Here is a 16,783-nt window from a genome sequence, read left to right as displayed (position 1 = left end):
AATTGCATCAGATTTTGTGAGCCACTTCTCTGACATCATGCCAATAGTCTATACCCAATGGATACACTTCAAAGGTACGACCTAATTACTCAACACCACATCTTTTAGAAAAACAAAGTCGTGGAACTATCATAAGGATATACTTACTCTTATTATAATTATTTTTTGGTTAGATTGTGGATTGAGGGGGATTCTGAAGTGGGAGATCACAGCAATCTTATTTGAAATGTATCTTATTGTGGCATCAGTCACTTTTCATTGTTTTTGAGGATCTCTGTGTCCTCATTGGCTGGCATGGTGACATGATGACTGAACATATTGCCTCATAATTATTTACTGGATGAATAAGTAGATAAGTTCATCAGGCAGCAAGACATGGTGGAAGGAGCATGGACATTGGAGTCAGACAGACCTGGATTCCAATTTGACCTCTGCAACTGACAAGGCTGCTCTGTGACTTTGGGTGAGTTTCTTAAGCTTTCCAATTCTCAGCTTTGCTAAGTGTTTAAAAATAGGGGACAGCCTCAGAAAAATGGTAAGATGACCCATCTCACAGAGTTATGAGGTTTACAAGAGGCATCCCTCTGTGGAAGCTCCTGATAGTTCAGAAATGTTTGTTTCTCCTCTTGTGTTGGACTTATCTCCTTGGTAGGGTTTTTTTTTTTTTTAAGATTTTATTCATTTATTCATGAGAGACACAGAGGGAAAAGCAGGGGAACCTGATGTGGGACTCGATCCCAGGACCCTGGGATCAGGACCTGAGCCAAAGGCAGATAGATGCTCAACCACTGAGCCACCCAGAGGCCTCTCCTTGGTAGGGATTTTGAGAATGTTTAGAGAGGGGGTAAATCTACTGAGTGGTTAGACACTGAAAGGGTTAGATTAAACCAGAATGACTCACTTGAACCTGAGAATGAGGAGCTTTAGTTTTTTTCTAGAAAAGTTTTCATCATTATTAAACATACAACAAATAGGTACACTTAGTGGTTTGCTTTTCTCTGTTTCATCCAAGGACAGACCACAGAAATGTTTTGACAATACAGCAGGGGTCTGCAAACTTTTTCTGTAAAGAATGAGGTAACAAATATTTTTGGTTTTGTGGAATACACAGTCTTTGTCACAACTATGTAAAAGCTGCATAGGCAATATGTAAAGGAACAGATGTGACTGTATTCTGATAAAACTTTACTCACACACACACTGGCAGGGGGCCAGATTTGGCAGTGAGTTCCATACAGTATATGCAGATCTCTGCCCTAGAGCAGCAACCTTTCAGATAAATATAAGAACCTGGAAAGGTCTGTCCACTTTCTGTTTATCTTTGAGGATAGTACCCATATCCCAGGTAATCTCTTTTATATTTGACATCTAGATGAACAGGAAAAATTCATCTGAGGCCATCCTAGTCATTGATAAATTTATTTTAAAATTTTATATAAGAGGATCTTAGTTCCTGATTTAGGAATTCCTTTACAGCTTTCTCAGTTTCAGTATATCCCATACATAGGCATGATTCATATATGTGTGTGTGTGTGTGTGTGTGTGTGTGTACATTTTGCAAATGTGCACGGACCTATGTACGTTTTTAACTTGTGTGCCTACATGTCTTATTCTGGAAACTTAGGACCGGATATCATTTACTATTTCTTCTTTTTTAAGGGCAAGTGTGGTAATTCAGTAGAGATTACACATATTTTTGTACTATGGTCTAGCTCTCTCAGACTTTTCTCAGTTCAGTTTTCTAGCTATTGTATCCAGTTATAGGCATAGTGTTTTGAGAAATACTGTTTGTTTCAAAAGTAACCCTGTATCCTATGATCCTTGAAATCTTGTCTTGAGTCTACTGCTCTACCATAAGGACTTGAGAATGTTTTCAACTTTCCATTTATTACTATTCTACATTTGAAAATTGATTAGTAGTTTTGCAAATGGGTTTATTGTGAGAGTACAGAAACAATGATCTGCGTCTTACATTTATAGCACTGAGTGCCATATTTTTGGGCATCAGGAGGGCCCAAATGGCAATTTTAGCAGGTGTTTGTATCCAAAAAAAGGGGTAACATTTTAGATATATTCCTTCAATCATGTCTACACATAGCTGACACAAAGTTATCTGAGCTAGCCTGAGAAGAGAGATTACATGCATGAAGGATATCCATAGGAAACCCTGTAATTTATCTTAGGCAGTAGTTTTGACTTCTTCACTTTTGACACCTTTCATTAGTGTTGACTCAAGCCAAACCTGACGAGTCTTTCAAGCCAGACTGAGGCATTTGGGCTGACTTTAAGTAGATAAGAATCACGGGCTGGATGGAATGTGCCAGTGACTGGGTCAGTTGTCAGCACTGGGGAGAGATCAGATTGGCCATGCTGCAGTCACTTCAAATACCCTACTTTCTTTTCTTTCTGCTGTTAGTGAGTATGAATGAGTTAGGGCTTGAATCATGGCTTGGCAATTTATTTACTGTGGGGAGGTGATGCTGGAAGGGCTGTTCGGGGGCAGATGGAGCAGTGTATGGAAAAACATGGCAGCCAAGACAAAGCAAGGAATGTGTGTGAGCTGGAGCCCAGAGTGTCCAGGAGGGAATGGCAGGAGATAAGGGATGACAGGTAGATAGGATGAGAGGTTGAAGAGCCTTGAAAATCATTCTAAGGGATTTAGAATTTAACTCTCAGGATACATGGAGTCATTGGGGGATTTTTAGTGGAGAAATTATATAACATAGAGAGAAATGTTGAGAAAGAGTTCCTTGAGTCCAGTAAGGCTGATGATCCGGGAATAAGTATGGAAAGGATATAGCAGTGCAAGGGAGGACTTGTGGTGGTCTGGATGGGCTGTAATCAGAGTGTGAACAAGGCAATGGCAGGTTGACAGGGAGGAGGAGTGGGGGAGAGGAGAGGGTTGGGTGACTGGATGTGGAGTTGACATTCATTCCTGGGTTTATGGTGTGGGCAACTGAATTAAATGAGACCACAAATCCAGTAGGAGGAACAGATCGGGAGGGATGGATGATGAGTTTTGTTTTGGATATACTATGAGAGGTGCCTAAGAGAGGCCTCATAGGAGCTGTGTAATAGGCCACTGAGCTGATCTTGGGAGAGGTGAGATGGAATTGGTCTGAAATTAGAACTAAGGCATTGGAGGATGAGATGAGCCAGAATGAGTCTACCAAAGTCAGGAAGCACAGCCCTAAGATGTAGCAATTTAAGGCCTGAATGGAGGAAGAGAGATGCACAAAGGAGTAAAAATGAGAAGGTGGGGTAGAATGAAAAGCAACTGGTACCACAGAAGCCAGGAGAGGAGAGAATTTCAAGACTGGTCACATGCCATGATGCGATGAAATAAAACAAGGACTGTATCATGCTCACTGAGTCTGGCAGATAAGGTTGTTAGCAGCGCAATTAAAGCAGTGATGCAGAAAGATAGGAAACAAGTGCCATCACAGCAGGTCTGAGAAGCTGGGACTGGAGATGGGGAATTCACAGTAATCTGTCAAAAGGCTGACTTAGGGAGGGACGGAGAGACATGGGTGGGGAGGCACCTAGAAATGTCCTATCCATATAGTAGGGAGAAATGTAAAGCATCACTGGAGAAAGTACATTGCAGAGTTGTTAGAATAGTGGTTGGTGTTAAGATTCTGAATTTTTCTTCTTTTCCTCGATCTCAATCTGGAGTCATCCTGGGCAATGCTGGGAAGTAGAGCAATTTCTCTTAAAAGCTTCATGATCCCTTTATGTAGGTCTTTCCAGAAAGCTTCTCTGGCAGTGGTATTCCACCTGGGCTTGACCTCCTGGAAATTTTCTAGCTGTTTCCTCAACAAAGCCTACCCAGTGTCCTGGATATGTCACTTAAGATTTCCCCTGCAATTATCAGTTTCTCCTCTAGGCTTAGAATATCCTAGGCACAGCCTCTGAGAGGCCCTCATCCCACCCATCAGGCCTCTACTTCCATTCTACTTCCTCTAGCTGCTTTCCCACGGAGCCATGGCTATTTGGACCAGGGTTGGACACCTACCCCAAAGCAGCTGATCCAGTGATTGGCCAATGATGAAAGTGGCCTGGCTAGAATAAATTAGTCGGGCTGAGTATATTCTTTACTGGAGAAATTAGAGTCTCAGATGCATCAAATGCATGGAACATTTAAGAGTCATGTCATGAAGTAGTAGCCAATCTGCTTTTGGATGTTTGTGAGATTTCTTCAGATATCCTTCAACTATCCTGTGCTCCCCTGAGCTACTTGAGTGGATTTTGTTCACTCTCATCAGATTAGCTCTGATGCCTTGACTAGACCAATGGGAGTATTACTCTTTCTCTTTAGCTGTGCTCAGTGAGTTGCTTGTTAAGTGGTTCACTTCAAGCATGATGGTTCTTTTCTGTTTTGTATTTGACATAAGTAATTGCAAATGTATGTGATCAATACTTCTATTAATATGAAAATAAAGTGATTTCCTTTTTGAGTGAATTGATACAAATAATCACTTAGCAGCTAATAACAGCAAACTCCTGACTATGGTGATTTAGGCATGCAAGGATTACTCCCTTCAAAGGAAAGTCCAAAGTTGATAGTCAAGGGGTGGTATGGTAACTCTATGATGTTGTAAGAGACTCAGGCTTCTATTTTTTGAGCTCTGCAATTTTTAGGGCTTGGCTTCCATCTTCAAGGTGACGGACCACAAGACCCAAGATGGCTGCTGAAGCTCCAGCCCTCATCAACCATCATGTTAGCTAGCTTTTGCCATAATACTGAGAAACAAACCAGCCCCAAACTCAGTAGCTTACAACAATGGGTAGGTCTTTGTCTCACTCCTAGTTCTGCAAGTCTGGTAGGGTAGCTCTGCTTCACTCTGCAAGTTGGCTGAACTCAGCAGTAGGTCCACGTTTAGGTATGCTGCATGTTGTTTGACATTTTGCTTGGACCAGTAGCTACCCAGAGGGTTGGCAGGAGCATACAAGCGTTAAAGCAAATCACAGGAGTACATTCCAAGCCTCTATTCACATTATGTCTGGTAACATCTCATGGGCCAAAGCCAGGAAAATGGTCAAGTCTAAAATCAAGGCTTGGGAAGTACAGTCCATGTACCATAAAGGATGAATTGTCTAATTTAATTAAGGGATAAGGTGAAAAGTTGAAAATAGTAATCCAATCAACCAGAGACATTATGTGTAAAATCCTGGACAAAAGGAGGAGAAGGACAAAGGAATGTACCTATTAACCACGTCAGAGTCTGTAAAGAGCTTATTAGAAACTCCCACACAATACATCCTCTTCTATTTCATTGGCCAGAAACTTTCCATATGACCATTCCTAATTGCAAGGGAGCCCAGGAAATGTTTTCTTTATTCCAGGCTGCAGGGTGCTCAGCTCAACACTGGGGTCTGTTTCTAGGTCAGAAAAAGGGAAGACACATTTAGGCAACTAGTAACGTCAACAAGATGCATCATATTTTCCCCCTCACTGTTGCAAGGTCATCTGATAACTTCAGTTAAGATATTCATTACACTAGTTTAACGTGTATCTAATTACCATAAATGATTATCTAAGCAGTAATTTTCTTAAAGATTTTATTTATTTATTCATGAGAGATATACAGGGAGAGGCAGAGACACAGGCAGAGAGAGAAGCAGGCTCCCCACAGGGAGCCCAATGTGGGACTTGATCCCAGGACCCAGGGATCATGACCTGAGCCAAAGACAGATGCACACCCACTGAGCCACTCAGGCGTCCCAATCTAAGCAGTAATTAAACACTGCTGGATTGTAGCTTTTGCAAGAAGGAAAATGCAAGTCATCAGCATTCTCTTCCACAAGTGAAATGTTTTTCTCAAACTCAATTTCAGTTTTATTTACTCCTAGAATATAAGTGATAGGGTCAGGAGGAGTGGCTGTTGAAGGCTTCTAAGAAGAAAATATTTAAGTAGCCGAAGGGCACTTAAGATAAATTTCCAAATAGGCTCTTCCTGATTCAGGCTTTTGCTTTGAAAGTCACCTTGTCAGTTTCCTGACTACCCAGCTTGAAGATACCCACTTTCTTCTCTCCTTACTTCCTTTTTCTCCATATCATTTGTAACCATACTTGATTATTTCATTATCTGCCTCCCTGCCACTAGAAGGTGAGTGACTTGGAGGCAGGTCATTTGTCATCTTGGTCACTGTTGGTGAATGGGATTGCTCACTATAGTACCAGCTAGAAGCAGAAGTTTCTTTTTCACGCAATGGCTTAAGAGGCTGAGTCTGAGGAGGAAAAGGCAGTCTGTTGAAGGTGGGCATTTAGAAGCCTGGAGAGATACCTGGTCCTAAGCTCATCCACGAGAGGTGGAAACAGCCTTCTTTTAGACTTGTTCTGTGTGAGAAAGAAAGACAGATGCTGCCATGTGGGTCCCGGCCTGGTACTCTTAGCTCAGCCCCAGTGTTCTGTTGAACCTGAACAATTTCACAGAACACCCACATTGGACAAGAGGGCTCGGTGATCTGATGGATTAGGGCAAAATCAAGAGCACTTCTGTAATTTTGTCAGTGGCCACTTGGAGAGGTGTGTGTATGGGTGGTCCCCTGCCTTCACCGTCTCTCCCAGAAGAGGCCTGGGAACAGGTGCTTGAGGATGTGGGTCCCCTGGGCCTGGTCCCCTGACCGCAGACCTGGGATGTCTGCACATACGAGGACTGAGCGGGTGGTACTCGTTAGGAGTGAAACAATACGGGGCGTCATCGAGCAGCCCTTGGATGAAGCCTGAGGGCTGTTTTGCAGCCTGTGCCTTAGAAGCCAAGGCTGTGGTCAGAGCGTGGGCAGGTCTCTGAATCTGGGGTCCCAGGATGTAGGTGGCTGCAGCACCCGGGGTCAGCGTGCCAGAGCAGCGGGAAGGCTGGGACGGAGGGACCGGCCGGGAGGCGCGAGGGCTGCGGGGTCCCGACCCGTCCTGGGTTGGCCACCTACAGAGCGCGTGGGCGAGGCGCACGTCCCCCGCAGGGTCCCGCCAGGCTCCCGCCAGGCTCCAGGGCGCGCAGGGCGGGAACGAGCGCGGGGAGGCTGGGCCCGGGGGCCGCCCGGGGCCCCCATGGGGCGGGCGCCGGGAGCAGGGGTGGGGGCGCGCGCGGGGCGGGCGCGGAGAGCGAGGCTGCGGCGCCGCGCGGTTGCTAAGCCCGGCGCCCCCGGAGACGTTGCCGGTGGCTGTCGCCGGGCGCGGCGCGGGCCGGGAGGCGGGAGTGAGCGGAGAGGGGGCGGGCGCGGGCGCGGGCGCGGGCGGTGGCTGCTCCGTCGGCCCCGCCTCCCCGCGCCAGCCCGGCCGTCGGCCGTCGAGCCGCGGCCCCGCGCAGCCACCGCCCGCCCCGGGCGCCGGAGCCCGCCGCCCAGCCATGCCCGCCGCCGCGCCCACCCCGCGCCCGCCGCCGCCGCCCGCCCGGCCCGCGCCGCCCGCCCCGGGTAAGTGGACTCTCGGGGACGCCGAGACCCTGCTCCGTGCAGGTGGCGCCGCCGAGCCAGCCCCGCGGGGGTGCCCGAGCTCTGGGTGTGCGCGCGCGCGCGTCTAGACCCGCTGGGGCTCGCTTGCCTGGGGACCCGCTTCCTCGCCCTTGCCAGCCGGGGGACCTTCCTGGGGAGCGCGTGGGCGTTCTTCGAGGTGCCCTGGGGCTGCGGAAGCGTGCAGGCCCCCGGCGGGCAGCTGAGCGCGCTGAGCATCTCAGGGTGCCAAGTGCTTTGCCTGGGGTTGACCACCTTCCATCCTTTTCATAACCTGGAAGGAAGGCAGCATTATCCCCATTTCTCAGATTAGCAACAGCCGTGCCCGCAACTCTTGACTTGCCCGAGGTCAAATGGCTTGGTAGCGGTAGAGCTGGGATTTGAACCCAAGTCTCCGGAGCTCTCCCACCGAGCAGAAAGGAAGCTCCTTAGAACTAGATAAAGAAACACACAGGAGAACTAAAGACCGGCAGGATAAAGGCTACAGGCGGGGCATTTGGGAATTAACAGGAAAAAAATGAGTTCTGTGAAATCTCCCACCACTTAATTTCAAATCTAGGACCACATTTACACTGCCTGCCACATCTGGCTCTGGGGCCAAGTGTTGGGAGGTGGAGAGAAGACAGTACCAGGGCTGGGCAGAGGAGACTGGGGGCACCTTCTCAGAGGATCTGCCTGCTGGGAGCCGGGGGGTGGGGTGGGGGGGGGGGAGAAGTTGTGGAGGGAACTCACTTGTTATTCATCCCCAACATTAGTCATCTCTCCACCTCACCCCTCCCCGCTGATTCTGTTTCCTTCCTTTACTCTGTGCATTGTCCAAGATGACAGTGATCAAAATAAGCTGGTTCTATTGCCATCACTGTATTTCACGAAGCATCTTGGCATACGGTGGTCCTGTGCTTCGGTGACTGTGTTAGGAGCTATGAGGTCAGTCTGGGTTACTGCTAGGAGGGGTGGTCTGGTGGGCTGGTGTTGAGCTGACAACCACCATCACAACCAGTAAGGCATGTGGAGCCGTAGCCAACCACTGTGCTTTCCTTAAGGGGCAAAGTAGTAAGAAACCCGGCCCTTGAGAAGTCAGAAAGGGAAGACATGTTCAGTTTGCTCGGCAGCCCAACTTTGGAAAAGCACTTCATTAAAAAAAAAAAAAAAAAAAAAAATATATATATATATATATATATATAAAAATATATATAAAATTTATTTATTTATATATAAATATATAAATAAATATATATAAAATATTTATTTATTTATTTATTTATTTATTTATTTATTTATTTATTCATGAGAGACACACACACACATAGAGGCAGAGACACAGGCAGAGGGAGAAGCAGGCTCCCTGCAAGCAGCCCGATGTGGGACTCGATCCTGGATCTCAGGATCACGCCCTGAGCCAAAGGCAGATACTCAACTGCTGAGCCACCCAGATGTCCCTGGAAAAGCATTTCAACTTAATATTCAGATTGCTTTGGGTGGTGCCATAAAATGCTCCACTGGAGAAGGAACAGAGAGGCAGAAAATAATTGCTGAAAGATGCTCTGTAACTCACTTCATTTGGCTTGAAAAGATCTTTCTGAGCCATATTCTTTGATGGTGAGCTAAAAAAGTGTGAGAAGGGAGAGTCTCAGCATGAGAACCCCATGAAGCCCTCAGAATAACTGAGATGAAGTCTTAGTTTATTGTGGCCAGGCTGCGGGCAAAGCTTGGAGAGAGCGATGCTGGACTGTTGAGCTTCAGTGCTCGGCTCATTGTATGTGGGACACACAGTTTCCCCACCTTTTCCTTTGGTGGCCTCCTGTTAAATGTCTAAATTTGGGCCTTCGGGTGGTGAAGCAGAGCCCCTTTTGAAGATGCATATGTGGAGGTGTTCTTTGGAAAGGATGTTTTGTTAACTGCCTACTAATATAGGTCAGGAGAGGGAAATGCAGGGGAAGAGGAATGGTGCGGAAGAAGACATTCGTACTGGGAGTCAGGGAGTGGAGTTCTATCTGGGGAAGTCTGCGGCTTCCTGGTGACCTGGGGACAAGTCACTGAACTTCCCTGGGAATGTCAGCATCTTCAACTTTCTCTCTTTAAGAGTAATTGTCAAGCTGATCTCACAGGGTTGATGATCAAAGGGGAAATATTTTCTTTGACTCATCAATTATTGATTGAGCAAGTCCATAAAATCCCAACCCAGGGAGAAGGGGCAGTCTCTCGGGGACGGTGGTGTATGTGGAGGCTTCATGGTATAGGCAGTTAGTGATGGGATAGAGAGAAGCACCAGTTCAGTGGCTTATGAGGAGACAGGGGGGGTCTCTGGGGGTGCTTGGGCTGGTCTGGAAAGCTGACTTTTACAAAACTTTGCAAATGGCAGGGTGCCTTATTGTGTGTAGTTATGGGGGGTGGGTAGAGCTCTTGACTCCATCAGAACTGCCTCCAAATACTTCCAACTTGTGTGATCCTCAGCAGAGTACCCACTACTCTGAGCCTCAGCTTTATCATTGGTAAAATGGGCATGATCAAATTATTCTGGGGATTTAGTGATGTAAGGCACTCAGCAGATATGATTACAAATGGAAAGTATTATTATTAAAGTTACCTTTTAGGCTGAAGAGATTCTATTTGGCTGCCTTGAGCCAGTGCTTCTCAGATATTCTCAGGCACGTGACTCATCTGGGGATCTTGGTAATGTGCAGATTCTGATCCAGGAGGTCTGGGATGGGTCTGAGATTCTGCTTTTCTCACTAGCTTCTAAGTTCTGTAAGTGTTACTTGTTTGGAGACCACACTTGAGAGTACTAGGGCCTAGTACCCTAGTACTAGGCCCCTCTTAGGGCTAAAGAGCACTGTGCTTGGGGAGATGCTGGGGAGGGTTGGGGCCTCCTGGGCAGATCTGGTCTGGTTCTGGGGCAGAGACAGCTGGGACTTATTCCTTGCGGGGGTAATGGATATAACTTCCTTCAAGTGCCTTAGGCCAGCCCCCTGGAGGAAGATCTTCCTGGTCAAACAACCAAATGATGCCTACACCACCTGCATGCTGGTCTTGAAGGTGTAGAGATGAGTAAGCCACTGACCCTGTCACAATGTGGTTGTGGGTAGGATGGGGACAGACATGTAAATGTATGATTTTTACATGGTTAAGACAGGCATTCTGTACAGTTCGTGGGTAATGGTGATGGGGGTCAAAGGGAAGGAAGAGGAAGGAAGGCTTCTTGCTGGTACTAATATCTGATCTGAGTTTGGAAGGATGAATCATGGTGGTGGGTGAGGGAGGAGAGCAGAAGAGTAAGAACGCTGGCATTCTAGGATTAAGGAACAGCATGTGCAAAGGTAGGGTGTCATGAAACAGCTTGGTGCATTCAGGTCATTGAACTAAGAGTTGTCTGGAGCAGGAGTATGATGAGAAGGGCTTGGGCAGGGAGGCTGAGCTCTGTTTCCAAAGATGTGTTTGTCAGGATGAGCTAAGCTCTGTTGCAGTAACAAATTAACTGCACCGGCCTCATAGCTTAACCCAACCAAGTTTATGTGTCACTCACACTCTGTGTCCCTCACAGTTCAGCAGAGGGCCATGCTGGCAGGCATGCGGGCAGTCCCATCCTGTAGACACACCACTGGGAAAATGCGGCCTATGTAGTCACCAGTGCAGGAGGAGATCATGGGGAGAGCTGCTCTCTGGCTCCTCTCTGCTGGCTTCACTCTGGAACTGATGCATTGCTGCTCATGCCCGCCGTCCATTGGTCAGAACTCACTGTGAGGGGGCTGGGGAAGGGGGGGTGGCGTGTGTGGATGGAAAGTTCGGAGAACATCACTGGTATGGACCTTAAGCCTCAGTCTGAAGGCCAGAGTTTTTCAAATGGGAGTAATATGTGAATTCCTTTAAAGGAAACAAAATGTTGTAGATTCCTAGTGGTGGCTTACATTATTTTTATTATAATGCAGTTCAAACACGGAGTAGCGTGAAATAGGTTTATACTCTATGCTCAGAGCTCTCATCTGACTATAAAACCCAAACAGATATATACATAAAATAGCAACACAGCTACAAATCGGGAAATTCAGATTAACTTGATGAATTTTTGTGTGATGGATGAAGTTATTTTAGCTACCATGAAATCACTGTTTCTGATTCTAAAAACAACTGTTCAGGTCTTACGAATTTGGTATGCTATGTGCTGTGCCACATGGGTTGTCTGATGGCTCAGTTCTCATTAGTGCTCTCTGTGGTAAGTCTGATTCGTTATTTTCTTATTAGCTGTGACAGTTAAAATATTTCTTGTTGCCAACTGTATCATAAATGTAGGAATACACGTGGTGAAATGATGTGGCAGCAGTTGGTCATAGCATGATCCAGAATATGTTTCTGTTGATTTTCTGTGGATAATCTTTAAAAAAAAAACTTATGATGGAAATGCAAGCACCAAGTTAAACAAACATAATGTGAGAGAACATGCAAATCCCCTGGAATGTGTCTGAGGATCCTCCAGAATTTAAGAAGCAGGTCGGGGGACGCCTGGATGGCTCAGTTGTTGAGTATCTACCTTCAGCTCAGGGAGTGATCTTAGAGTCCTGGGATCGAGTCCCACGTTAGGCTCCCTGCATGGAGCCTGCTTTTCCCTCCACCTGTGTCTTGGCCTCTCTCTCTCTGTGTCCCTCATGAATAAATAAATAAATTTTTTTTTTAAAAAAGAAGCAGGTGGAAAAACCGCTGGAATGTTTAATGAAGGAGGCAGATGACCAGCTTCATGTCTCAGAGACATCGCTTGCCCAGGTGTGGGTAGGTGGATGGTAGGGAGGAAGGCCCGAGACAGGTGGTTCAGGTCCCATGTGCCAAGGAAGTAAGTAGTGAAGGGAATGGAGAGGAGGTGTCTGATTTGAGAGCTATTTGGGAGGGGGAATCCACAAGATTTGGAGGTGGACTGGCTGTGTGGGAGGTGAAAGTAGGGAAGAAGAGTCAGAGATGGCTCCTTGCCATGGGGTCAGGGTGGGTGGCCACTGACCAGGGTGAGGACCACATGTGTCCAGGAGGAGCACAGAAGAGCTCCAGGCCAGAGCTGTGCTGCCCATATTCATCATCCCATCTTTCTTGACTCACTTGAGCTTTCCTAAACCGATTTCTGAGGAACTGCAGCCTCTTGTGGGGTCTCTTTTTCCTCTCCAGGACTTTTAATTAGTGCTCATTTGGATGATGTGATTGGTGTTGTTAGCCTTTCTGTTGTGCCTCCTGCTTCTGACCCGCTGGAGTAGGTTCTGTGTGGCCTAATTAGGCACATACTTTTTGTCTTCTACGTGTTTCAAGAGAGTGAAAAATATTTGAGAAAATCGTGGATGGTTCTGAGACAGAAGCTGTCATACCATATAAGGTGAGATTAGTTATCTGCCTTCAGTTTTTAAGAGCACCAACTCTGGTTTTGGACGGAGATACTCAAAATTCTCTGAGGAGAGAACAGGCGTGGTACAGGTTAAATGATCCCAAGGTAGTTATATAACAAGGAAAATGGAAACTCTGCACTTGGGGGAAGCCGAGGGCACCCAAACAGACACACAAAAATGTCACAAACTGAGGGCAAATTTCTGTGGTGGCCAGAGTGAGATCTTGTATTAATTCAAGTTACTGGCATGAAATAATTTAAAACATAACTTGATGTTTTCTTTTTGTATGAATTATTAACCTAACATTCCCTGCTGGAAGCCCCAGGAGCAAACTGCTGGAAGTGGCTTCCATTCTGTTTGTTCTCATTCATGACAAACTGCTACTTGTCTCTTGGCCTCGGCACAGCCATTACCTTCATGGCAGAGTTTCTGAGGTCCTCCAGGGGACTCGCACCCCACTGCATCTCTCTGGAATCTGTGATAAATGGTCTGGAAGCAAGTGCTGACCTGTCATCCCCTAGAGACCACATGCTCCCGGTGGACAGGCGCTGTGTCTTTTCATCTTGGAATCCCCCCAGACTAATAAAGCATTTTTCCTAAGAGTTGTCCACATACCCAAGAGCTAGTCCAGGGCACCTTTAAGAACTATTGTTAGGCCTCGGGGCTGGTTGGAGGAGCAGATGTCCCAGCAACACCGGCCTGGTTTTTGGAATGTCTCTTCTAGGAATGAATTGGGTGAAGCTGGTTGTTCAATTTACTTCAGATGCTGTGTTGATTTTAGATTGGTTATAGCCAGATCCTTGGGTCTCTGCATCTGTGGCAGACAATTTGTGCTCCCCAGATACCCATGTGCTCCCCTCCTTTAGCAGATGCGATCAGACCTGCCCTTAGTTCTTGTTCTTATGGTTCCCCTGCAATCCACTGAAACCCTGTGTGAGGGCTTTCTCTGACTGTAGGGGAATGGTCTACCCATTCTTGGAGAATTCAGAAGTTCTAGGGAGTTAATGCCCCTGGGAGCCACCCTCACCCCCTAATGGAGTGCAACAGGTGGATAAATATCACAGTTATCTTGCCCCTGTGAGACAGCCATTGGGCATATTCTGTTCATTTTCCCAGAGGTTCTTCTCTGAGCGGAGGCCATAGCAGCAACCAGCTCTTCGCCTATGCTGCTTTACTGCCGCATTTCTTCACCCTCCTCCAGCACTTCCCAGGATCGCCTAACTCAACTCAAATCCTTACCCCAGGCTCTCTCTTGGGAGAGTCCAACCCAAGACCTTTTTGGGTTTACTGGGGCCACTGGACTATGGTTGGAAGTGCTGTGTGTCCCTTCTCTTACAGAACAGGTAAGAGCCAGGGCACTGCCCTTGTGTCCGTCCCACTTGGAGTCTCTGAGATGGAGGAGGGCTGCTTAATCCACATGGAATTCATATGGGCAAGAATTTTTCTTGTGGTAGCTGCCAAGCTTGACATGTATCGGTTGAGGCCCCTACCTACGGCCTTGTGGCACCAGCACTGTCCCTTGGGGGTGCCAACACTGAAGTCAATCTACCCTCCATTTCCCCATCCTGAACTGATACGTGAGACCTCGGGATCTTAATACTTGTGACCTCCTTTAATGCTTCCAATGTCCAAACTTGTTCTTGCTCTGGTGGTTTGATTAATATTCAAGTACAGTTTATTTATGTGTTTCTGTAGCTTTTGAATAATCTGGAATCTAGATTCATTTTCCTTCCAATTTATTAACCAATTGTTTCAAAATTGAATAAAAATGATTCTTATCTTGCTGATTAGTTTGTAATGATTTTGTATCACACATTAAATTCTCATGCGAAGTGGTATCTCTTTTGAGGCTACTATTTTGTCTTTTCCTAAAATCCAGCTATTCTTGTGTAAGTACCAAGATCTTAAAATTGTAGCTCCATAATATATTTTACTATCTTCATTACTCATTCTTGTCTCCTGTTCTCCTTCAAAAATTGCATTGGTACTTAAATGGCATCAGACCTACAAATTATAATTGGGAAGAATGGATTTTTTTTTTTAATTGAGAGAGAGTATGTGCAACTGGGGTGGGGAGGGTAGTGAGAGGGAGAATCCCAAGCAGACTTGATGCCCAGCACGGAGCCCAATGTGGAGCTCGATCTTGTGACCCTCAGATCATGACCTGAGCTGAAATCAAGAGTCAGACACTTAACCAACTGAGTCACTCAGGCATCCTGGAAGAACTGATATGTTTAATTGACTAATACTTTACATTCTGGAATGGAAAGTCATTTAAATTTGCTTGTCAGTGTCTCTAACTGGCACTAGACATCACTAGCCCCAACATCATAGTCTTCCCTTAGATAATTGACACTTGTTAGTAATAACATGCTTATATTGTGAATCTGGATAAAAAGATAATGTCAGAGGGCACCAGCTCTTCAGTGATGCTAAAGATAGGCCTAGTATGTCAGTTATTAATGTAGAACAAAATAAAAGGGCACAACAGTCCTGGTCAGGGTTTCACCTTGTGTTTGAGTTAAGAAAACCAAAATCATTGGACATACTCATTTGAATAGGACAAAGAGACAGAAAGCAATTAAGTGCATTCTATTGAAGCTCCTTTTTCTTTTTGGAACTTGGAGTGAACCTGTGCGCAAGGGTTTGCAGACTTCCCCAGTAATGTAATTTTGAGGAAGCTCCTGAGTTAAGGTTTTAAGTCTGCAGTGCGCTGGCTATTTGAACTTTGGAGTGCTTTCTCCTTAATGCCATTAGTATCAATTTGGAATTCAAAGGACTTGATCATTTTCTATAAGAATGGCACAGCTGAAGATGTCTTACTGGTTTTGAAGATGGTATTTTCCAGGGATGTCCCATCGTGTGAAAGGGAAATGGGTCCACAGTCATATTAAAGGAGAAATAAAGAGTAATGAAAAAAGATCTGAGAATCAGTTGAGAGAACCCCATGGTTCCCATGTTCCCAGGAACATTTGTTAGTTATCTGCTCCCCACCCCCCACCCCAGTTGCTTTGTCTACATTATAAAGCGAAGACAGCAGAGGCTGCCTCGTTCTCTTTTTTAGCTTGCTTTCTTCGGAAGTAGGTGTCTTTGTTAAGCTGTTTTCTTAGGAAAGTGGAGTGTTGGTGGAGAGGTGGAGAGGGGATGGGTAGGGACAGACTGATATTTATCTTTATCTTACCCCGCTCCTTCCCCATGCCCCCTGCCCCAAATATTTGCATGACCATAAACACTGTGTGGTATGTGGGCTTTTAAGTAGTCTTAAGTGAGGATGTTAACAAAGAAAAAACATACGTGATGGGTTTTTATTCTATTGGAGGAAAAAGTGGAGTTTTAAATACCTGCCCATCCTAGGAGGAAAAAAAAGGAAAGTTTTATATTCTCCATTCTGCCTTGAATAACTGTCAAAAATTCTCAGCAGTTCCTGGCTAGCCGGCTGCCTCCATCTGGAGGCTGGCATTGTGTTTTCTTAACCTACAATTAACTACCATCCGCTCAAAATTCAACCAGTAACACTTATATCCTTTCGTGGCTTTTTAAGGAACTTTTTCTAGAAGGTTCTTACAGTTCTTTTAATACCCTTGCAAGTATCAGTTTTTTTTCTCAAATTTATTTACGCATGAGAGGCACAAGCAGAGGGAGAAGCAGGCTCCCTATGGGGAGCCCGATGTAGGACTGGATCCCGGGACTCCAGGATCACACCCTGAGCTGAACTCAGATGCTCAACCACTGAGTCACCCAGGCGTCCCGAAAAGTATCAATTTTTAGTGTAAAGGTTACAAAATTCGAGACTGGGAAATCACTGATGATCACTATAAATTACTTTTTCATTCACTCTTTCATTCTTTCATTTATTTAGTGAGGGTCTCCTATGCCACTTGTCTGAGGCAGGGTAATCTTAGTTAGTTTAAACTGAAATTGCAAATAGCCCCTGGTGGCTACTGTATTAGCTAGTACAGAGCTGGTGGGCTGGA

The 16,783-nt window shown here is 45.9% G+C and overlaps 1 protein-coding gene across 1 annotated transcript in view; it reads left to right on the top strand.

Annotated features, from left to right (window-relative positions):
* Positions 1-11,054: 11,054 nt before the first annotated feature.
* DCLK3 (doublecortin like kinase 3) overlaps positions 11,055-16,783 on the top strand; it is a 49,212-nt gene continuing 43,483 nt past the window's right edge. The window contains 1 exon segment of the mRNA XM_041733582.1: positions 11,055-11,176. Within this exon segment, the coding sequence (XP_041589516.1) occupies positions 11,095-11,176 (82 nt within the window). The 5' untranslated portion in view covers positions 11,055-11,094.

Source organism: Vulpes lagopus, chromosome 19, assembly GCF_018345385.1.
Source record: "Vulpes lagopus strain Blue_001 chromosome 19, ASM1834538v1, whole genome shotgun sequence".
Taxonomy (NCBI): domain Eukaryota; kingdom Metazoa; phylum Chordata; class Mammalia; order Carnivora; family Canidae; genus Vulpes; species Vulpes lagopus.
This window is presented reverse-complemented; position numbering and strand designations above follow the sequence as displayed.